This window comes from Cryptomeria japonica, chromosome 6 (genome assembly GCF_030272615.1).
Source record: "Cryptomeria japonica chromosome 6, Sugi_1.0, whole genome shotgun sequence".
NCBI classification, from domain to species: domain Eukaryota; kingdom Viridiplantae; phylum Streptophyta; class Pinopsida; order Cupressales; family Cupressaceae; genus Cryptomeria; species Cryptomeria japonica.
Window position 1 is genome coordinate 408,693,570 of NC_081410.1, and position 23,667 is coordinate 408,717,236.

The 23,667-nt window shown below is 38.4% G+C and overlaps 1 protein-coding gene across 1 annotated transcript; it reads right to left on the reverse strand.

Moving 5' to 3' along the window:
* Positions 1–20,930: 20,930 nt before the first annotated feature.
* On the reverse strand, positions 20,931–21,899 carry LOC131065859 (uncharacterized). The gene has a single exon (XM_058000504.2). The coding sequence runs from the start codon at positions 21,687–21,689 to the stop codon at positions 20,991–20,993; it is 699 nt and encodes a 232-aa protein (XP_057856487.1). The 5' UTR covers positions 21,690–21,899; the 3' UTR covers positions 20,931–20,990.
* Positions 21,900–23,667: the final 1,768 nt, after the last annotated feature.

The window sequence follows — 23,667 nt, forward strand, 5'->3', positions numbered from 1 at the left end:
CATACTTTGTTAGAGTCTTAGGAACATTCTCTAATTTTTTTTCCTTTGTTTCCTTTTCTTCTTTCTCTTCATCTTCTTCTACAATGCAGGCAGCACCTTTTGAACCGCAGTCTATAGGTTCTTTTGTAGTTTGATTCCAATTTTCATCTATTATGACATTTGTGCTTTCAATTATCTTATTGAGCCTCTTGTTGTAACATTATGTAAGCCTTGCTACTTGTTGAGTATCCAAGGAAGATTCTTTCACTGGTTCTCGAGTCAAACTTTCCAAGATCTTCTTCATCTCTTCTAATGTAACATTTTCTTCCAAATATTTTGAAATATGTGGCAGTAGCATGTCTTCCATACCACAACTCATAAGGGGTTTTAAATTGTTGATCCTCACGTGCACTCTATTAAGAATATGAACAAGAGTATGCAAAGTGGGTGTTCCAATCATATGAGTATGTCATCTCTTGAACAGTTCTATTTTTGTTTTCAACTACCCCATTTTTCTAAGGTGTACTACGTGTAGACAGATGTCTCCTAATACTACGATCTTCACAAAACTTTTCAAACTCATTTAATGTAAGCTTACCTCCTCTACTAGACCTTAAGAATTTGATATTAGCATCTATTTCATTCTCTACCATAGACTTGAAAGCTTTAAACTTATCTAGAGCTTCTGGTTTTTCTCTTTAAAAAGTAAGCCATGTCGTTCTAGAATAATCATCAACAAGCACCATAAAATAACTTCCGCCATTTAGTCATTTTGTCCTGGTAGGTCCACATAGACCAATATGTATCAACTCCAAAGGTTTTGTAGTAGAATACTCGTTGCTCTTGAATCTTGTCCTTGTCTGCTTTCCCATTTGACATTCCTTGCACAATGTGTTTGTAGGTTTAATAATCTGCATATCTCTTACTGCTTGTGTAGAGTTGATCTTCATCGTGTTGTCGAAATTGATGTGTCTCATCCTCTTGTGTTAAAGCAAACATTCATTTCTCTAAGCGATCAAACGACTACCACCTTTTGCTTCCTTTATATGATAAAACATTCCCATCAGTCATTGTTCCTTCTACAATCAGTCTTCTTGAAATACCTTTTCTGATTTCACATCATTTTTCATGAAATGTAAGCTTGTATCCTTTACTGCATATTCGACTAACACTGAGAAGACTATGTTTCAATCCCTTAACATAGATAACATCCTCTATTTTGTTATTTCCATCAATGGTTATGGTTCCTCTACCACAGATCTAAGCAAACTCTTCACCACCAAACTTAATTGATCCACCATTCTTCTTTTTAAGATTGATGAACTTCCTTCTATCACCGATCATATGATTGGAACACCCACTGTCTATCACCTAAGCATTTGGTTCTTTTGTATAAAGAGAAATTCATACAATTAATGATCTTTTATTGTTTTCATCAATAGGTAGGGTACCATACTCCTTATACTTTTCAACATTATCAACTTTTACAGCCATAAACAATGTTTCATCATTTGAATCATCACATTCCTCATCTTCATATGAGTGACTACTTTCTTTGGAATAAAAACTTCTTTTAGGTTTATCTTTTTAGTTTTCTCTTTTGTTTCTATCATCCCCTTTTCTATTTTTATCTTCTTTGAAAGTACATTCAAATGCATAATAACTAATTCTTCCATAATTAAAACATTTGAAGGGTAACTTACCTTTATATTTGGCAGTGCCTTTCTTCAATCTTCTCACAAAGTTAGCTCATGCATCATCAAGGTCATCATCCTGATCAACATCATCTTTCATTTTCCCACTAGCTTTGAATGCAACTTCCTTCTTAGGGTTGTCTAATTTAAATTCTCTCATCTCAAAGACGGTGAGAGCACCATAGAGTTGATCCATTGTATATTTGTCCAAATCCTTGCTTTCCTCAATAGCAGATACTTTAGAACTATAAGATTTGGGAAGAGATCTTAGTACCTTTTTCACTACTTCATCTGCATCCAACTTTCCACCAATAACTTTGATTCCACTTACATCTTTTGTTACCTGATGTATATAACCATCAATGTTTTCTTCCTTTGACATTCTTAGATTCTCAAATTTGCATTTGAAATTTTGCATCTTGATCTATCTTATTTTTTCATCTCCTTCATAAATATTGTTGAGCTTCTCCTAGACATCCTTAGCAGAATTACAGTTCATCGCCTTAATAAGTTTTGAATCTGCCAAACCACTTATGATTGTGTTCTTTGCTTTGTCATTGTTCTCATCCAAAGTTCCAAATTCCATAACCATCAACAACAAAGTTCTTGATTTCATATCCCATTGAGTTCAAATATGATTCCATCCTTAGCTTCCAAAAGGTGTAATTTGTACCATCAAACTTGGGTACCTTGCAAGATCCATCTTGTGCCATCCCAAACCTTCCCCAAGTGGTTAAACTTCTTCCAAAGGAACTCAATTTTGATACCAATTTTTAAATACACACGTACTAAGCAAAGTGTTTGGTTACTTGTCCATTTCGATGAAATGGATCACGTGCCATATAAACTCTTACATTCTTATTTGTGGGGGCAACCTTCCATCCTCGGCTAGTTTCTTCAAATTAATCACTCATATTTTCAATTTACAATATACTTTATATTTGGTTGAGTAGTGGTGTTGAGGTCACTCATGCAAATTCATGTGTGGTGCAGGAGCACCTAGGCCTCATTTTCAACACAGGTTTGAAAGTAAGTTTGATTTTTATTAGCTTTGAGTTGGAAAGGTTGATTAAGTTGATTTTGTGTTGTCTTAAGTTGTTTGGATGAGTTTTGAACTCATTGTGTGGTTTTGGTTTCTTGTTTTCAACTTTTGCTCAAAATTGTCAGTTTTGGAGTTGCCTAGCAAAATGTTGTTAAAAGTGAGTTTTTAGTGTGTTTTTGTTTTGAAAATGCCTAGACATGTTTTGTGTTTGGTTTGTAGGTGTGACTAGTGTTCCTAGGTGTTTTGTAGGCTTTGGGATCAACCTTACACTTTCTAGGCATCAAAAAAGTGTCATTTAGGCATCAAAATGTCAAATTTTAGTGTTATTAGACATGTACCTGTCCGTACAGGTGGCTAACCAACCTGGAGTGGTATTTATTCTCCTGTTTGATCTATTGTAAGGGTTGATCATTCAAAATTATGAAGCATTTTAAGAATTTGCACTAAAAATTCCTTGTTTTTCATTATGTTTTGATTCCAAGTGAGCAGCAGTCCGTACACCTGCTATACTTGTCTGTACTGTTTTTGCATTTTCCACTTCTTCTATGTTTCCTTAATCTTTTCCCTTTGGTGGCATTGAATTTTATCAAGTTTTGAGTTTGGTGCAAAAATATTTGGTTTTGACAGTTTCACTGCCTTGTCTAGGAATTTGGCAAGGATGTTTGACCAACTTGGCTTCTTAAGGCCCTAAAATGCTCATGGCTTCCCAAGAACCAATTGATCAATTTGTAAGATGTGTACATACTTGTTTTGAGTTCAAAAATGCAGGTGTAAAGAGGTTTGTGGCCATGAAGCCCTAGGCAAGTGTGTCATTTGGCTAGGGTCTTGGAAGAAGTTTGATGCTTTACTTTCTCCATAGCAAATGCACTCATTGGATTATCAGACCTGTTTTAATGTTTAGATTTGAATGTAAAGACAAAGAGGCCTTCTAAGCCATTAAGAGGTTGATTGTATGTTTCAGTTGTGAAAATGATGTAAAAAACAGTGAGTCACTATTTTAGAGTTAGTTTCTTGTCACTTGCTTACTCTCCACCATACATTGGAGTTTGTAAGGCATTGTACCTCCTTCTAATTGCTTGCAAACAAGAACAAGGAGTGAGTGTAGTATTGCCCATGGGTCGGAAAGTTGCCAAGATCAATTGATGGTCTTTGAGGCAAAATTATATTGCCCATTTGGCTGCCACAGTCAAGTATGACTTATTTTTACATGTTTGTTGAAGTTGTGCATAAATTTCTCCTCTCCAAGTTGCAGGTATGAAGGACTTCAAGCATGAAAAGGCAGAGCATTGCTAAGAAAGCACAAAACAGATTTTCAAATAAAAGTTTTGTCATTGTAAAGTGCAGGTCCAAAGAAAAAAAACAGTGAAAAGAGAAAAGTGCAGTCATAAATGACTTAACAGTGAATAAACCTTTGTTTGTAATTGCCTAATGGCTTTTGTGCAAGGCTAATGTGTTATTTGAGTGTCTTCAAAGATGGACATGTTCTCATGTTTTGAAATGTAATTGCTTTCATACTAAAAATGTGCTTGTAGACAGCAATAATGGGAAAAGTTGTCAACGTTGCATATGCCTTTTGAGCAACTTTTTTTGTAAACTTTATTTCCTAACCTTTGGAAGGTGTAAAACCTATCTTTTCATGGCCTATTTAGCAAGTAACATGGTAGAGCCAAGTTTGTTTGGTCCATATTGAAAGTCTCCAACTTATTTGTCATTTGTTGCAACCAAAACCCTTGCAAACCCTCTTTTTTTTGCACCCATTTTTGGGACAGTCATGGAGAAGGCTTAAGGGACCCTAAAACTCAATAAATCTTTAAGAACTCCCAAAAGGGTATCCATAAAAGTGAAGCTTTCAATCTGGAAGCCCATCGTTGGAGCAGGGTGAGTATAAAACCCCAAAAGGAGGCTAATTGCTTGTAGCCTTTTTAGGCCTTAAAATTGAGTTTTTATCAAATCGGATACACAAATGGTGGATGTAAAACACAAAAGTCATCAATGCCAGTTGAAACAAGTTGTCCTCACATGAATTTAACACTTTTTGTGTGGTAGACTCCAAAAACTTAGTTTTAGCACTTGAGGAGGACTTCTACATCTCAAAACGTAGAAGACAAAAGACACCATTGGGAGTAAAACTTGGTATCAATGTGTAAACCAATAAAAGGAGACCTTGTGCAGTCAGGGAGCAGGTTAGGGACAGAGGAATGAAAGCCAAGAGGATGAATAAGGAGTTAGTTTACCAAGCCAGAGTGATTATGGGGTTGAAGCCCTTGAGCAACCAAGAAGTCTTGTCTTAGGGAGGTGGATCAAGAGGAAGTTTCAGGTTGTCTATGAACCTTGCACTCTGATTACAGCAACAATACCTTGAAATTAGTAAGGACCTATACTTAGTAAACATACAAGTCACTTGAGCATTCCACTTGAACTACCTCCCTATCAATGTGTCATCTTTATCTTCAACTCTTTGATTGTTGCCTTAATTTTCCATTTGATCATTGTTCAAGAATTGTCATTAGGGTCATTCATACAAACTTTTGTCTTCCTATCTTGATCGTCATCTTGATTTCAAAGGTTCTTAAATTTCAACAGTAAAACATTTTTTTGCAATTTCTTTGTGCTTTGATAGTGTTCTTCATGTTCTTATTCTTTTCAAACATTGTTTTGGAGATTTCTTACCCTTTCACATGTCTTCCTCTATTTTGAAAAGAGGTTTTTCCCACAAGGTTTTTTATTTTTCTTCAATTATGAGAGATCTTTTAAATTTATACATGGGTACCTCATCAAGCCTAGTTGCTAAGACCCATCTTAAGTTTTTTACGCATTCATCATTAAAGGTTTTAACTACTCCCTAAGTTGCACTTAACGAGGATGTGTATTTCTATAAATAATTAGTTAAATATTTTTTCACAATATCATACTTAAGCTTACTTAAGACGTTTTTTTATCATAAGCTAAGAACACATCATCATCTAGTTTCATCCAAAGTTGCTTTTTGTTTTTGGTTTTTATAAAGATTTATTATTATATAAATCATTCCCTAAGTATTCATTTACGGTTCTTTTTTTTTATATCAATAGTTTCTTTGGTCTTCACACCAATTCTATTGTTCCTTTTCATTTCTTTTTGTGATAGGGGTTTGATTGTAAATGATCATTGGGAGTTGTAGGCTTGAAAATGCAACTCCAGCTATACATACACTAGTTCTTAAAATGCACAATTTTGCCACTATTCCAATATTTCATCATAATTATTCTTGGAAATTAAATTACCCCTAAACTTCAATTGTTTGTCCCTTCATTTGTTTTTGTTTTTCTCTTGGAAATGACCTCTCATAAACAAGGTGTCATTTATTACACCCTTCGCGGATTTTACTCGTATTTCTTGTGATAACAAGAATGCAACTACCTCATCAATATTTAACTTAGACCATGTACTACTAATGGCCAAAACAAGATTATCCTATGAATTTAGCAAAAATATCACAAAGCAATACATTTATCTTCATCCATTTGAACATCAATGGGTGCTAAATTGACTTGCCACAATATTGAAAGTATTGAATTGTTCTGTAACAAAGTTGTCATCATAAATCCTAAGAGAATGCAACTTCTTTTGAAGAAAAAGTTTGATTATTTAAAACTGTGTGATAAAAAGATCTATCCTGTCCCATCATTCCTTAGCATCAACTTCTACTAAGGCATTCACCAATAATAAATTTAAATGAACACAACTGAATTGAAATATTCACCTTCTTACAATCTTCTATTCTTCTAATCATCATGCCCAAGGGCTTCTTGCTTGACACAACCCACAAATCTCATCCACAAGAAAATACTTTGTAGCTTTCATAATTAAATTTCTCTATCTCCATCCTTGAACTGTTCGCCATTTTCTTTGCACACAGACTCACTGATGCATATAGCTCCCACTCAAGTAAAGCTTTACCATAAGGCCGAATGCCCTTCCTCATGAAGATCTAGCAACACTCTATCTCTATATCAAATGACGAAAAATAATACCAATCAATCAATACCTGAAAAGCAATGCTAACAAATCTTAAATGCAAAAGAAAAATATCATTACCAATATTACACAAATATTTGCCCTAAGAAACCTTTTAAAAAAAATCCCAACGAAAGCAACTCACTAATTCATTCAATCAGTCACAATATAATAAGATATTTCTCGTTTATGCTTTATCCTGATCATAATTGCCCCTGATCAATGTGCAATTATGTATAGATATTGTCATTATAGAAAACTGCTATGCAAATATTACAATACTCAGAGCATAAAAGATAGCCCAAAAAGCAAGTGTTTCCTCCCAAAGTTTGACATAACTACTCAACTCCCACTGCATTTACCTAAAAACCACCTTGGAAACGTGTCCAAATGCCTTATAGAAGGAAACACCCTAGGTCCCATCAATTATAGGCGAGCATATAATGCATAAGAGGTGTAGCACATGCTAAGCGCACGACACATATACAGCATTCAAATCTTTGTGAAAAGACTGGAACTAGGTTATGAAAGGGCTTCAACATCTCCCAAGTTTTGTTATACTTTCTAGCTATCTACAAATCGTTCTCTAGTGAAGTGATACATGGAATCTTGCATGCATTCCATCTAGTGGCATCCACAATCATACAATTGCAAAGTCTAGAATCAGAATGAGTATATTTGGTAAGAGGAAAGAAGTTAATTAAATTCAGGATACTTTTTCCTCATTCTGATCCTAAACGCTGTAATTGTACTACTTGCTTATTCAAGAAGCATTTTAAACAAGCTATTAGCCTGGGTAACAATGGAACTAGTGATTTAGATATGTGCAAGCCTGGTAATATTGGAAACATGGTTAACAGCACATATGAATATGGTACTGTTGGCTGAGCTCCTACTGCCCTTTTGGCTAAAGATGTTGCTGGTAAAAGACATCTAGTCTTAATTAGACTCTTGATTATGAAGTGTGGATAAAAAATTGATACATATTTTGTTAAAGACAACGCAGTGTGGCCTCTGACTTAATAGAACATATTTTCCTATTAGTGTCAGGTAGTGAATATGTAATTACTTGTACTGTTGGCGAATACAGTATTTGGAGAATCCTGCTGTAATTTTGTTTTGATCTTCTCATGGCCTTTTAAGGCATAAAGGTAGCTCAACTTTCAATGCAATTTTTTCCGGAGGGCAGGGGAGGGGAAAGGAATTTTTGTCATGGGTGGCCCTTGACAATCTTCAAACATCACATCATGCGCAGTTGAGCCTTGAGACGTGTATTGAAATAAAATGAATAAACCCAGATAATTCAACTGCCTCACAAAAGACTCGATTTCTTTCATGCTAGCTTTTGCTAAGGGTAAATGTTCATATCAAATAAAACAAGAAAATACACCAGAGCAGTAGCCTTACCAACCAGGAAATTCTTGTCCCATATTCATCTCAACATGAATCATTCATCAAAATACAGCAATACAAAATTTGGCATAACAGAATTTCCTTAAAAACCAACAAAATCCCCCAACTATCCTACCGCCAGAGTTGAAAAAAAGCATAGGACCAGGCCAGACAAAGCTTAACCAAGCAAGCCCAAACCCAGATATGGCCATCACCCAGCAGCTATTCATTGGATGCAGCACCGGTTTCTTTTTATGACAGCTTTGCACATGCTAATAATGACCATAACATATTTGGACAAGGATTGATTGCAGTGACCATTTCTTTCTACTATATACGGAAAAATGACCCACAGAAACTAGATAATGATTAGTGTTTTCATCTGCCATACCACATCTTGAGTTGATGCAAGATCACATTAGAAGCAGCATAGGATAATAACAATAGGCTCTTGGGGATTAAATTTAAGTACCTCCATATATATTATCTATAATGTATATAGCATTCAGAAAACATATTTCTCATGCATTTTTTCTTTGATTATGTTAATCTCAGAAGATCAATTATCCATAGCTTGGTAGCATTTAATGATAGTGCTCTAATGCCAATAAGGCACCCCAAGATGCAGGGAAAGCACTATAAAGCTTTCCATTTTAAGCACTCCAACTAATTTAAATGTTTTTTACAGTTCATCAACATGAATAGCGGTCAATGGTTTATTAGCAGAAATCTACTCACAGTTGACACTTGATAGGATCTTAATATTCAAAATCCTGAACTCTGAACTCTACACTATACGCACAATTTCCAAGCACAAACAAATAGATTGAACAGAATCAGGTCTCCTCCTAGATGCACTATTAGGGTCTTTTAATGTTTGAAGGTAATTCTAAAATCTTAACTTCAGTTTTTTCTGTTCTTCTTTCTGCAAATCCTGCTTTAATTCATACTAGACTGAATCAGAGACTCGAATGACTTGAATCACAGAAATGATCAACATTCTAACACACTCAGAAATAGATTTTCAGAAAACAACTGTGCTGTATTGAGATATTCATTGATGTTCCTATGAAAGATCACTTAGTGTGATCCAAACTGTTGATGAATTTTGAAATACATCAGAGGTCTTTTCCTGAATCTATTTCTTAATTTATATAATGTGGAAAATTGAATCTCTTATTATGATATATTCTATCTAGTTGTGGTCTAGTGGTAACGTGGAGCAATCATCACCACATGCAATCCAAAATGTGGCAGACATGACCTCTTCCTTTGGTTACCAAGGTAGAGAGGTTCAAATCTTGTAAGGAACATTTTCTAAATCCATTTTAATTACAGCCCATTCAATACTGCCGTAAAACCTATCCTTGGTAAAACAATAGATTGATCAGGTGACCTTCTAAAGATGCCAGAAGGAAGCATACTTAATGCTAATGTTTGAATTGGTTTTTTGATGGTTTTTCCATTTCCTGTTCTTTTGTCCATGTTATCCTGCAATGTCCCAATGTGTAATCAGTACTGTCACACACGGGTGACATAATTTATTCAGATCTCTGTTTCTCGTCAAGGAAAGAACAGATCTCGTCATTGTCAAAAGATGGGATGAAGTACCCACCGCAGATATCCCCCATGGACATATCAAAGAAAGACTAGTGGATCTCTCAGGAGTCAGAACATGCACTGGTAGGCATGTTTTCTGGTGCTTGGCCTTCATCCAAATCACTGAAGCAATGAATTGACAGAGAAAGGGAGCTGAAAATCTCTAGCACCATTCAAATCTCCTTGTGCAGCAAAGTTTTTCTTCATTGCTTCCTTCACTGACAAAGAAGATGAGGATCTGATTTAAAGAAGCAACTGCTAGTCCCTAGGCCCATGTGGTCTCTATCTGAAAAACTAGAACCCTTTATTCAACCACCTCGATGAAGCTCCTTCGAAGGTGCCAGTTTGGGTTCGTCTCCCTTTTCTCCCCTTGCACCTGTAGCACGGAGGTGCATTCCAGGCTATTGGAAATACAATTCGGATCTACAAAATGTGTGTTGCTCTCAGAAGTAAGTTTTTTTTGTCACCAAAATCTGTGTGGAAGTGGACCTAATTAAAGGGCTCGCAAAAGCCATCAATCTAAGGATAGGGGAGTTAATGTTCTCACAAAAGCTTGACTGTGAACAAATCTCATTCAAATGCAATTTATGCCGCAAAAATGGCCATTTTCTAAGAGATTGCCTAATGAAAATAAAGAAAGTCAAAACTAAGGACGGTCCTAATGAAGGGTTTCAGCCAGCTCACTGAAGACAAAACAAAATCACTCAAAAACCAAAGCAACCCAACAAGGAGCGCCTCACGCCTTTAGGTGAAGTGGTCGAGTTAGTAAAAGCAAAGAATGAGTTTGAGTACGAGGTCTTACCAAAGGAAAATGTGGGAAAAGAGCACAAAGAGCATGTTTTTCCCATTCAACTTGAGATATAAAACATTCCAATCCAAAGTAGCGAGCAAATCTTCGAAGAAATGGAACCTCCTTCTGTTCACTCTTCTAGTCAAAAAACTCAATACACTAAAGGTAAGAAAAAGAACATCGAGGTGCAGGCAGAAAATGCAGCAGAAAATATTGTGGCTGGCACACAGGTTACCATGGAATTGACCATCAAATACAAAAAAAAAATGAGGTAAGAAATGTTAATTCATTCTTGGAATATATATGAGGCTAACTCAAAAACCTCTTGCAAAATAGAAAACCAGACATTCTTCCTATTAGATTGGATGCTATGAATATAGTGAAAAATGTTTGGCATTTCTGTGAAAACATTGTTGTTCCATCTAATGGAGGTTCAGGTGAAATCAATGCTATATGGTCCTCAAATTTCACACTTAATGATCATTCATTGAATGCTCATTGCATTAGAGTCAACCTTAGAAGCTACCTCTGATCTGTAGCCCACTCGCATGAATGTATACTCTCCAAATCATGATAAAAATACATGTTGGGACTCCATCGATGAAAATGCTAATCAAAATTTCCCTACAAATTGGGTTCTTAGAGCAGACCTGAATCTCGTACTAAACCAAACTGAGTTTCCCAGTGAACCACGGGGACGCGTCCCCCCCATTTTTGGGCGCGTCCCCCCGTCAGAGACGTCTCGGGGACGCGGGGACGGGGACGCGACGTCCCCCGCCGTCCCGCCACCGCCACCCAAACTCCGCCGGGACGGGGAGACGTCCCCGACGCGGAGACGTCTGGGCGTCTCCTGGGGGACGTCTGGGCGTCTCCGTGGGAGACGCCTGGGCGTCCCCCCGTCCCTCGAGAGACGCCCAGACGTCTCTCGAGGGACGGGGGGACGCCCAGGCGTCTCCCGCGTTCGCACGGGATAAAAAGCGCAGTTTTCATTTTTTTTTTTAATTTTTATGACATGTGCTTTTTGGGGGGGGTTAAGGGGTAACCCTAATTGGACGTGGGCCCCACCCCACCCCCCAAAACAACACAAAAACATGTTTAGTTTGGATTTCTCATTTCACTCTCATTATGCAAAACTGATTTTTTTTCCAGCAGCTTGAAGAGGAGGAACAGCTTGAAGAAGATTGATTGAAGGGGTGAGAAAAGTGACTACAAGTGTGATAGGAGCTAGAAGAAGCAAGAAGAAGAGGAAGAAGAAGATTCTTCTACATTTTGGAGAGATTTTTCAAGCACAAGGTAGGGTTTTTCAACTTCTTCTTGTTTTTTTTTTGTTTTACTTTCTGATTTTCATTGTTCTATGTCATTTTTGGTTTTTTTAATTTTTTTTCCCTATTCATCTTAAGACTCAAAATGAGGTTTGATGTTGAATCTTGAGGGCAAAATGATTCATCATTTTGCCCTCAAGATTCAACATCAAATCTCATTTTGAGATGAATAGGAAAAAAAATTTAAAAATTTAAAAATATATTGTTAAACAAGGCTGATTTTATTTTTATTTTGTGAAATGCAGTGTCAATTTGAAAATTTCACAATGAGCTCCCAAGGCACGAGTCAAGATAACATGGAAATCCATTCTCATAGTGAGAATGATTCAGAATATGAACCTGAAAATGAGGGGGGTGACCATGGGGCTGATCCTGGAGCCCAATCTAGTTCTATGGCAAGTGCAGCAGCTAGTACAGGTTGCCCTTCAGAGTTGTTGGCACCATATGCTAGGGGTCATTTTGATCCTAAGTCTCCTCTAAAACAGTTTGCTTCACAAATATCAGTACAAGGCACTGCATCACATTCAAGTGGGGGAACAAGGAAGTGGAAGTGCAATATTTGTGACAGAGAATGGTTCGGTAGCATTAGCAGGGTGAATGCACACTTTCTATTTTGGAGAGGAAAAGGCGTGAAACATTGTAAGTTTTTGGAGGAACCCAAAAATATACAGTACAGAATTGAGTTTAACAGGCTTTGGGGGGTTCCAGATGACACAAATATTTCAATGCCTACTACTTTGTCTGCTAGGGCATCACTTCACGACAGCCGGAATGTGCCAGTGCCACATACTTATCATGCTTCGCAGGCGGGAGGAATGATGTTTGGATCTCCATCTACTTCCACTTCTACTGTTGCCAGGACTGGGAAACGTAAGTTGCATACACCACAGAGCAACCCCATTGCTGATATGTTTAATGTGCAGCTGAGAGATGAGATAGATGAATCCATTGGCAATTTCTTCTTTGCCAATGGCATTCCATTTCATGTTTCACGGTCTCCTTATTATAGGAAGATGATAGATATGGTGGCCAAGGGAGGACCATCTTATGTGCCACCAGGGGAGACGAAAATGAGGACCTCGATCTTGGATAAAAGCTATTCCAAGATCAATATTTTGATGGAGAAGATGAAGGCATGTTGGGTGGCATTGGGGTGCAGCATAGTTATGGATGGGTGGACGAACATTAGCCATCGTCCACTCATCAACATCATGGTCACATGTGCAGAGGGCCCATACTTCCTTAGAGCAGTTGATTGTACAGGGCATCGTAAAGATGCTGATTTCCAGTTTCAGGTCCTCAGGGAGGCTATTGAGGAGGTTGGGCCACAAAATGTGGTCCAAGTAGTGACAGATGCAGCATATGTGTGTAGAGCAGCAGGGAGACTCGTTGAGGCAGCCTATAGACACATTTGGTGGACCCCATGTTGTGTGCATGCCATGAACAATGCACTCAAGGACATGGGGAAGATTGACTGGATTAGAGGAGTGGTCACCGATGCGAGAGATGTGCAGATGTTTATCTGCAACCACCACATTTCACATGCACTATTCAGGACCTTCGCGAAGAAGGAGTTCTTGAAACCAGTTGAGACTAGATATGCATCCTATTTCATTCTCTTGGAGAGAATGATTGAGTTGCAAGAGGCATTGCAACTCATGGTTATGACTAATGAGTGGAATAGGTGGGCTGAGGCCAAGACAGAGCAGGGGAGAAGGGTGAAGGAGATAGTGAAGAGTGATGTGTTTTGGACTGATACGAAATACATTGTCTCCATCATTTCTCCAGTATTCCAGGTGATCAGATATGGGGATGGGGATGCACCTAACCTTGGAGAGGTGTATGAGTGCATTGACTCTATGCTTGGCCAGATGAGGGCTGCTGTGCGAGTGAAGGACCCCTCTCTAGCATTCTACAATGAGCAAATCCGGCCTATCATTCAGAGTAGATGGGACAAGTTGAACACTCCTTTGCATATGGCTGCCTTTGCCTTGAATCCTAAGTGGTACAAGGCTAGACCGGGTAGAACGACACCGATTGAGGATGATGAGGTGAAGGCAGGTTTCTTTAGGTGCATAGAGAAGATGTTTGATTCCAGAGATGGCGGCACAATACGCACTGAGTGGGGAAGATTTGCCACTCTTAGAGGTTATTCAGATGCAGCAAAGATGGATATAGACATTATGGCACAGGAGGACCCACTTTTGTGGTGGAAATGTCATGGCCCGAAATCTTTGACCACCACTCTAGCCATCCGTCTGCTATCCCAGGTTTCCAGTTCTTCAGCTGCTGAGAGGAACTGGTCTACATATAGCTTCATCCACTCTCTTAAGAGGAACAGACTTACCTCTAAGAGAGCAGAGAAGCTTGTGGCTGTACATAGTGCTTTGCGTCTCATTGACCGCAAGACACTTATGTACAAGGAGAGTCCAGCGGCACGATGGGATGTAGAGCCAGAGGAGCCTTCACAGATTGATGAGGATGATCCTACCACTTCAGATGCAGGGCTAGTTGGTGTGAGCTTGAGGGACCTTGATCCTCAGGAGTCCAGCAGTTCCAGTGAGGAGGAGTTTGCAGATGATTAGAGGCCTCCATTAGCTACAGTTTGAGTTTTCACTTTTCAGTTTTGTCATTTTGTATTTGACTCGTCTCTTTTGTAATACTATTGCTACACGTATTTGTATTTGGCTACTCATTGTAATGATGAATCATGTAATCATCTTTATTATTATAGACTTTGCAATGGCATCAGATATTCATATTTTTCGTTTTCCTTTTTCGATATTCATATGATAGAAATGAGAAATCTCCAATTTGACAATTTCATTTGTCAAATTTTATTTACTTTTAGTTTTAGCAATTAGCAATTAGTTACGTATCACTAATCTAAGTAATCTTGGTATTTCCTATAGTTTCATTTGAAATCTAATTCTTATACTGTTATACTGTTATACATCTTTTCAAAACTAGTTTTTCAAGTACTATATGTATATATATGAGCACCACCACCCCGCCACCCCCCCGCTGCCGTCCCCCCGCCGTCCCCCCCGCCGTCCCCAAATTTAGGCCCTTGGTCCCCCCGTCCCCGAGACGCGTCCCCCTCGTCCCCCCGTCCCCCCGTCCCGAACGCCCGTGGAACACTGAAAGAAACAAAGTTTCCCTATTCAGGATAGAGATTGGGAGGTTGTGGAGGATACCGTGGGCAATTGTGATTTCGAAGACACTAAACCCAAGAAAGGAAAATATACTTGGTCAAACAAGAGGACTGGAGCTGCTTTCAGAGCCGATAAATTAGATAAATTTATAATTTCTGGGGGGCCCTTAGAGTTGTTTCTGCTATCTCATTCAAAAAGTCTCCCAAACATTATCTATGATCATAAACCCATCAGCTTATTCCTAAAGTAGAAGACAAAAGGGGGTCCTATCCCCTTGAAATATTCCTCCATTTGGTTCAAGGAGGATGGTTTTGAACAGATAGTAAGTCAGGCCTAGCAAACCTCTTCAACCCTTTCTAGGTCAGCAGAGGGATGAGAAAATTCAGTAGACAAGAACATTCAGTAGAAGACGGATCCAATTTCAATGTAAGGCTTGAAACATTTCTGCCCTTGAGCTTCAACTTGAGGAAAGCCAAAACAAATTTGAAAAAGGACTCAAAAAATGTCTTACATTGCAGCAACAGCATTATTCCAGCCAACTGCTCAATCTTGTTCACGCGTAGGAATCTACTTGGAGGCTAAAATCTATAATGCTTTGGCTTACTGAGACCAAAACACATGTTTACAACAAAACCCAGCAAAGAAGAAATTCAAACACCATAACAAAACTTCAACTTGTTGATGGACAGCTTTTTGAATCGATGATAAACACCATAAGCAAGTACTCACTCACTTCAGGCAGCTCTCCCTAGATGAGAATTTGGCCTGTGAATTGAGTTACATATAGTTATGGTGAACAACCCTCGCATTGTTTCCTAGGATAAGAATAGAGACTGCTATAAGGCAGTAACAATGGAGGGGCTGAAATTGGTTGCCTTTAATGTGAGCAGAGACAAAGCTCCTGGCCCTAACAGCTTCAATGCAAATTTCTTCCAGAATTTCTAGGAGATTATTAAAACTAATCTTCTGGCAATGGTGAAAGACTCTAAACAGCTACATAGACCCCACAGGGGATCATGTAGAATTTGGACTGTGAATTGAGTTACATAAAGTTGTGATGAACATCCCTCGCGTTGTTTCCTAAGATAAGAATAGACTCGGCTATAAGGCAGTAACAATGGAGGAGCTGAAATCGGTTGTCTTTAATGTGAGCAGAGACAAAGCTCCTGGCCCTAACAGCTTCAATGCAAATTTCTTCCAGAATTTCTAGGAGATTATTAAAACCATAGTTGGACTACTCACCGAAAACTCGGTGAGTAGTTAAAAACTCGCGAGTTTTTCTGCAGGGCAAGTTTTTACAACTTTTACTCACCGAATTCTTGGGAAAAACTCGCCCTTTCACAAAAACTCAGCGAGTTTCTATAAAAATCTCGGCTGCATTAAAAAAAAAGGCCCAAACACGTCAAAAAATTATTTTTTTTTATTTTTTTCAAGCCAGTCTCATTCTCTTCATCAAAATATATACATGAAATATAACTTGAAGTATATCTTATACTTCAAGTTATATTTCATGTATATATTGGTAGGATGTTTGAGAGTGTTTTAAGATCTCTAGGAGTTATAATTCAAATTCTCGGTTTTAGATCTTTTAAATTTTCAGACTTAGTCAAATTTCAGTAATCAGTATGCTCCTATCAACATTCTCTCGCTCTTTTGATCTCACTTACTTTGTCTGCCCTGAGTTTTAGACCTATCTATCTCCCTATCACTCTTCCTCTATCCCCCTCTCTACCACTCTCGATCTCACTCTCTCCTCTCTCCCCCAAGATCTAGACCCATCTCTCTACCCCTCTCTTTCTCACCCTCAAACCCCAGTGAGGGGTACTACCCTCAACCTAATTTTATTTTGCAGAGGCGTGGCAAAGTTGGGGTCGAAATACCCCAGATCTCAAAAAAATTGCCCTCAAAATTTTATGTTAACCTTGTAGTTCATCCAGTTGTGAGCGCAATTGGAGCTTGTTTGAGGCCATCCACACAAAGAAGAGGAGCAAGTTAGCTCAAAAACGCCTCAATGACCTTGTCTTTGTGCAATATAATCTTCGGTTGCACATAAGGAAGGTAGAGGAAGCACCAGCTGGTCCAATTGATTTGGATGATATAGATTCTTACAGTGATTGGACATCGCAGGAGCAGCCTCCATTGTTTACAAAGGATGACATCAATGATTTGGAGAGGCAGGCTACGGAGGAGGAGGGGGTGGATTTGGTTTCACACTAGATGAGGACGAGGAGGATGAGGAGTCATTGCCAATGCCAGGAGCAGCTAGTGACAGAGCTACATCCACGATGGAGGACGAGCCATAGCTTAAGCCAAATATATCAAGCGAGGAGGCACAGTCACGCCCACAGCAGATTACTAGGACTAGACCCTCTAGTTCTACCTCTCCCCTAGTTTTTACCAGAGCTGGGAAGAGGAAGATGTGAATGTAATGATGTATTTACTTTTAGTTTTACAAAAACTATTTACTTTTTTGCTTCCAGCCATCAGCATTCCTCATGAGGATGCGATTTTGTTCTCACTCCACGTTTAAATATTTCTAGACTCAACCTGTTTCTTTTGTGTTCTCATTTATTGACTTTTTGGATGCATCTTCTCATTGAATTTTGCCAAAAAAAATGCATTTCTAATTAAATTTAAGCAATTTTTTAAGTTGCCGAGTTTTTGCTTTGTTTTTTGTTCAGGCCTTGGCGAGTTTTTGGTTTTGGCAAGTAGTTCAACTATGATTAAAACTAATCTTTTGGCAACAGTAAAGATTCTGAACAGCTCCACAGACTCCACAAAGGATCATGTCTTCCTTCCTAGCCTTGATTCCAATAGAAACCCAAGCTGTGAGCGTAAACCAATATAGACAAATCTCCCTCTACACTTCTTCCTATAAAAATTTTACCAAATTCTAATCTATAAGGCTTGAAAAGATCATTCCCTAAACAAGAAAAGCATATTGATTTTGTCCTAAGTACACATATTTCTAAGGGATTCATCTTCACCCGAGAAGCCATACACTCTAGCAAGCAAGATAAAGAAAAAGGTCATGGCCATTAAACTGGACATGGCTAATACTTTTGATAGGCTAAATCACAAGGCAGTCTTCAAAACTCAGCAAACTGAGCTTTGATGATATTGCAGTAGGATGGATAAAGGAATACATCAGCTGCCCTAGGGCAAAAGCCCAACAATTGTTTTTAGACTCTCTGAAGGCCTATAAGCGTGCTCTCTCTCACCCTATTTGTATATTATTTCAGCTAAGTTTCTTGACCAAACTCTTGAACATAAACAGCAGCAAAAAAATCTCCATGGTGCTCCTGCCTTCAAAAGTTGAAAGCAACGTAATCATGCCCAATTTGCTGATGAAACCATTATGTTGGGAAGAGCCACTCCCCAAATATCTCAGATTAGCCTCAATTCTCAAAGACTAATCTGCTGCAACAGATGCTTGGTGATCAATACCAAATCTGTGATTTGTCTTTCTCGTTCCCACCTTGGGGAAGCTGCTGCAATCTCCAGAATTTTGGGTTTCAAAGTCAGTCCCAAACAATCCTTCCTTTATTTAGGAGTGCCTATTTCCTTTTATCTGTCCAAAGCTATACACAAGGAAAAGATTTTGTGCAAATTGAAACCCAAGGTTAACATCTGGGCCACTAATTGGTTGACGCCTCTTGCTCATACTTACAAACTCTGTGTTCCCAATTTACCAAATGAAAATTATTAGTGTGCCCAAGAGTGTTATGAGTAAGATGGAACATCTCTTTAGGAAAACTATATGGGAAGTGGGAAAGCACAACAAAGGAAATTTCACCTTTTCAAGTGAGAGCGAATCACCAAGAGAAAAAACAAAAGTGGGCTTGGAATGAGATTTCTTAGACAGCCAAAAAGTCTTTGCTACTAAACTATCTGGAGAATGATTGTAAACAAGGACAAAGAGTAGGACTCTTTCCTATGAATACAATTGCCTTATCAATGGCCATCTCAAAAACAATCTCGTTGTGAAGAAAGCTCTGATTTGGAGAAACTTGGATATTGTCATGATGTGAATCACCACTTAACTGTCTTGGATGCCTGGGAATGGTGAAAAAATCCACCTTCTCAAGGACATAATTTCAGGGCACTGTAAACCCCTAATTGCTGTCTGTCTAGAAGATCGGCTTCCTAAATCAAGTGGTTAACTTTCGGAGCTCTCCCAAGCTCAATTGGAGCTTTAACATCCCCCTGGATATGCAAAATGACTGGCTCGCCTTTGTTTCTTCTATGGTAGGAAGACTTCCCATTGATCTCAGCAGTGAGAACAAGCTCAATTGGGGTAGCATCTCTGGGTCAGTAAACTATTCTGACAACAAACGATACCAGCTGCTTAGTGGTAACTTTCCAATCATGCCAAAATCGAAACATATTTGGCACAAGGATGCCATCTTAAAATCAATTTCTTCTTTTGGATCATGATATAAAATCGGCAGCTCAACCTTAGCCAACCTGAGAAGAAGAGGTATAATTGCCTAAAATTAGTGTTCTTTGAAAGGTGGCTGAAGAAAACAGGGATCATCTTTTCATAGATTGTGCTCATGCTAGAGAAGTGTAGCAGTGTCTTGAGAGAACCATAAATCCTCAGTTGTCATCCCCTACTCTTTGCAGACAGCAATTGATCTTCCAACCTCTGTTCAAGAAGTGAGAACTGATTCTCAAAAGCCTGTTGATGTCAAACTTCTAGTCCCTTAGCACATCCTTTGGGAGATTTGAAAGGTGAGAAATGATATTATCTTCAGAGATCAAATTTCCCCTCCCAGGGTTATCAGCTCACAGGGTTTAGACCGTTCTCAAGGGCACTGCATCTTACAACTCTAATCTCACTAAGAATGGGAAACAGAACAAGAAAGGTAGCGCCCCTCTCGCCACCACTGACTTCGCACTCTTCATTGACGGGCCTCAAAGAGTAACCAAGGTCGGGCTGTGGGAGGGAGAATCATTCTTCTAATTAGCAAAGCGTATCCACTACAAACAATAATGCTATAATCCAATCTCTTAAACTGGGAATTTATCTGGCCAAGGAGGGATGTCTCCATTACTTTAAGATTTTTGGAGACTAGCAACTCATAGTCAACATGATTACAGAGACTCGTCACAAATCTGTCAGCCTCAATTACATAGTCTAACAGTTAACTCATTCATAATCTAGTTAACCTATTCGGTAGGGTGGATTTCCAGCACACTCGAAAGAAGCTAGCCAATATCGGAGCCACCCTTCAAGCTGGAATTATTCATCTCTGGTGCAGCCATACTGACCAATGAAATTCTGTTTGCCGTTTTACAAATCATGGACCTCAATATCTGTCTGCTGATTATGCCTTTTGACTGTATCTGTCTTGACGGCTCTTCTTGTATTCGATGCTTGTCTTAGCATCAACCTTTACACTTGTTTCTTCAGTGCATAGACAATCGCTTATGTTTATAAAAAATAAATAAATAATAATCATTATTTGCTATTACGCCATCGTCAGATCAGAAAAAATTTGAAAGGATAAAGATTCTTTCACACGCATACAATAGACGTCAATCTTTCAAATTTCTAAAATGAAGCAAACTATGTGTTATAACCTATAATAATGTTTAAAGGACATCCAGCAGTCTGGATACGCTATGAAGCAGCGCAGCTCAGCTTCCCTCCAATAGCATTAGACTATATCTTGACCGTTCCAAGATAACGTTTTTGTAAGTTAGTAGCTCAACGGTTAATTTAAGGAAACTAAAAGCCCTTAATTATCACTTAGAAATGTTCATTTTCGAGCCAAACAAGAAGTTCACAGATAAGATCCCCCTCTGGAAGTTGAACAACTGATTTCTTTCCGTTTACCTTATATAGTAGTCAATCTTTTAGAACAATATACTTAGAACCTGCAACTCGATTGATTTACTTTACATGTTGCTTAGCCACTAAAAATATCATATTTAATCATACCATAACAGAAGAAGGCAAAAATCATAGATCTTAAAAATTGATTAAAATAACGAAACATAAAATTAGTCCAAATCTTAATCTTCGTCCGGTCTCATAGATTGCTCAAACTCTGCATCCATGATAACCCCGCGCACAACATGAACAACAATTGCCCCCTTTTTCAAATCAGTAACTCCACAGCTTATATTATTTACATATAAAACCCCCTTAGAAGACTTAGCCACTTGCAAACTAAATCCAGACAGAGAATCCGCAACAACCTCGCCGTTTGATGGAACGGACCTCGAGAGCAAATGGAATGGAACTGTACTAAACCCTAAAATTCTCGAAACAACAGCCACTGTATTATCAAGCGTCGAGTTTACAGCCAATTCGTCTGTAAAATTCTCTCTCCGGGCAGAATTATCTTTCAGGCCTAAAATATGCCGGAAATTTTGCTCGGCCGGAACAAATACAGTAAACGGCAGGTCTTGCGGCAGCATTCCAACCATCATTTCGCCGAGATATCCCCAAGAAGCTTGAGATTTAACGGCACTTGGATTTCTACGATTGAAATGTTTCTCTAGTCTTTTGGGGTATAGGCGTACGGTGCTGTGGTCTTCTGAGTCCAGGGGGAGCTCGAAGACGAAAAGTAACCAGAATAAAATACAGAAGAATGTAAAGACAATGAAAAGTGATCTACAAAAGAGCTTCAAAGGATAAGGAGGAGAATCCACCATTCTTGTTCTGGTAGGTGTTCCTGACGGATTTGATCGCCTTCTTTGACCATCCATCTTGCTTAATAGTACACTTTACAGAGCTTTGAAATGTTGGCCATTGGCTTCGGATTGAGATTCCTTCTCTGGACTTCCACCATGTCAAAAAGCCTGAGAGGTTGCCTTCGTTTTGGTAAACGTGGTTTTCCGCTTTAAGCAAGCTCTCAAACCAAAATACCTTTTTAAATTGACAAACGTGGTTTTCCGCTTTAAGAAAGCTCTCAAACCAAAAGACCTTTTTAAATTGAGAACAAAGTAATCTACTGGTCACATGGAAGGGGCTTGAGTAGATGTTTTAACCCACGTTGCTGATGAAATTTTAGGAGTCAAATGACAAGATGTACGTGTTTCTGTTTTCAAATAACAACAATTCCGTGTTTGTAGAAATTTTTTATGCCAACCTACCTACCTCTCTTTCCCCTTCTATTTCCTTCACTTCTATTTAGGTAGCCTCAATCTTGTCTCTTCTTCCTCCACCCACTTTCCATTATTTCTCCCATTTCATTAATATTAAACTATCTTTCACAAGGGTTGATTATGAAAACTCTTTTACATTCTTTTATGTTGAAGGTGTGAGCACTCTTTCTATTTTGATTAAAAAAAAGTGGGTGGATATAGAATCACATCATCACATCTCAATAGTTCAAAATGAGGTGACCTACCTCTCTTTCCCCTTCTATTTCCTTCACTTCTATTTAGGTAGCCTCAATCTTGTCTCTCCTTCCCCCACCCACCTTCCATTCTTTCTCCCATTTCATTAATCTCAACCTATCATCCACAAGGGTTGATTATGAAAACTTTTCTATGTTGAAGGTGTGAGCACATCTTTCTATTTCTCATAAATAAAAGTGGGTGGATATAGAATCACAACATCGCATCTCAATAGTTCAAAATGAGGCTCAAATCAAAAACATAATAAGTGCTAAACAATGAGAGCAATGGCGAAGTGGGGAGGTGGAGGGTATTGATCACCTAAGATAACCCTATTTTAAGAGTAAAGACAACTTAATTATGATGCATATTATGAATAAATTAAATTTTTGTTGTTAAATTTTAACTTTTTTGCAATGAGTTTGGCAAGTTAGAGGCCGAGAAAATACTTTCTTCACATGTTGATAATCTACACTTTATTAGTCACTACCTCTTACAATATGGCCATTATCAAGAATATTGGACAAATCAAAACTGAGGCTTATCCTTCTCATTCCCACACTTCCTTGTCCACCTTTTTTCTTGTTCTCCTTTTCCCTTTACCACCATTTCCATTATTCAACATACTTCCCATGACATCCTACCCCTCTACACCTCTTCTCAACAATTGTCCCTCCTTTTACCTAGTGCTTCCATGCCCATTTATTCACAAACTTCTCTCTCCTCCTCTCTTTTACTTTCTCTCACCACTTTCTCAACCCTCATGCTATCACCCTCTCCACTATTGATCTTCACCACAATCCCCTTTTGCATAATAGTTATTCTTACACCTTCCTCCCAGGTTTATGGTGCTGACAATTTTTTTTGCTATCTTCAATCCTAAGGAGAAATTGCATGTCTAGGTTATGGCATTGAGGACCTAGAACATCAGATTTACACTATCAACAAACTAAAGATAAGGAAACACAACACAACAAGGCTTTTACAGCCTTCTTTACTTCGAGCTCCACCAAACTCAGAAGGGTATTCCATATTGCGGACCTATAACTTTTGGTTTCTCGTAGATAACCTGTGGTATATGTAGCACCCCTACTCGTTTGAACTTATTAGACTCATATTTTATTATTATTTACTTCCAGTGGATACATTACTATGATGTGTTATTCAGACTTATATGACATTATTTCATGCTTTATCTGGATATAGATGCATAATTTATTTGCAGTATTTCAGTACTTGTGATTTATGGCATTTTGTGGATTATTGCTATATACTAACACTTTACTTTATCTATGCAATGTGGAATTATATGTTGTGTGTCTGCGAGTGTATTGGATGCAAGGGG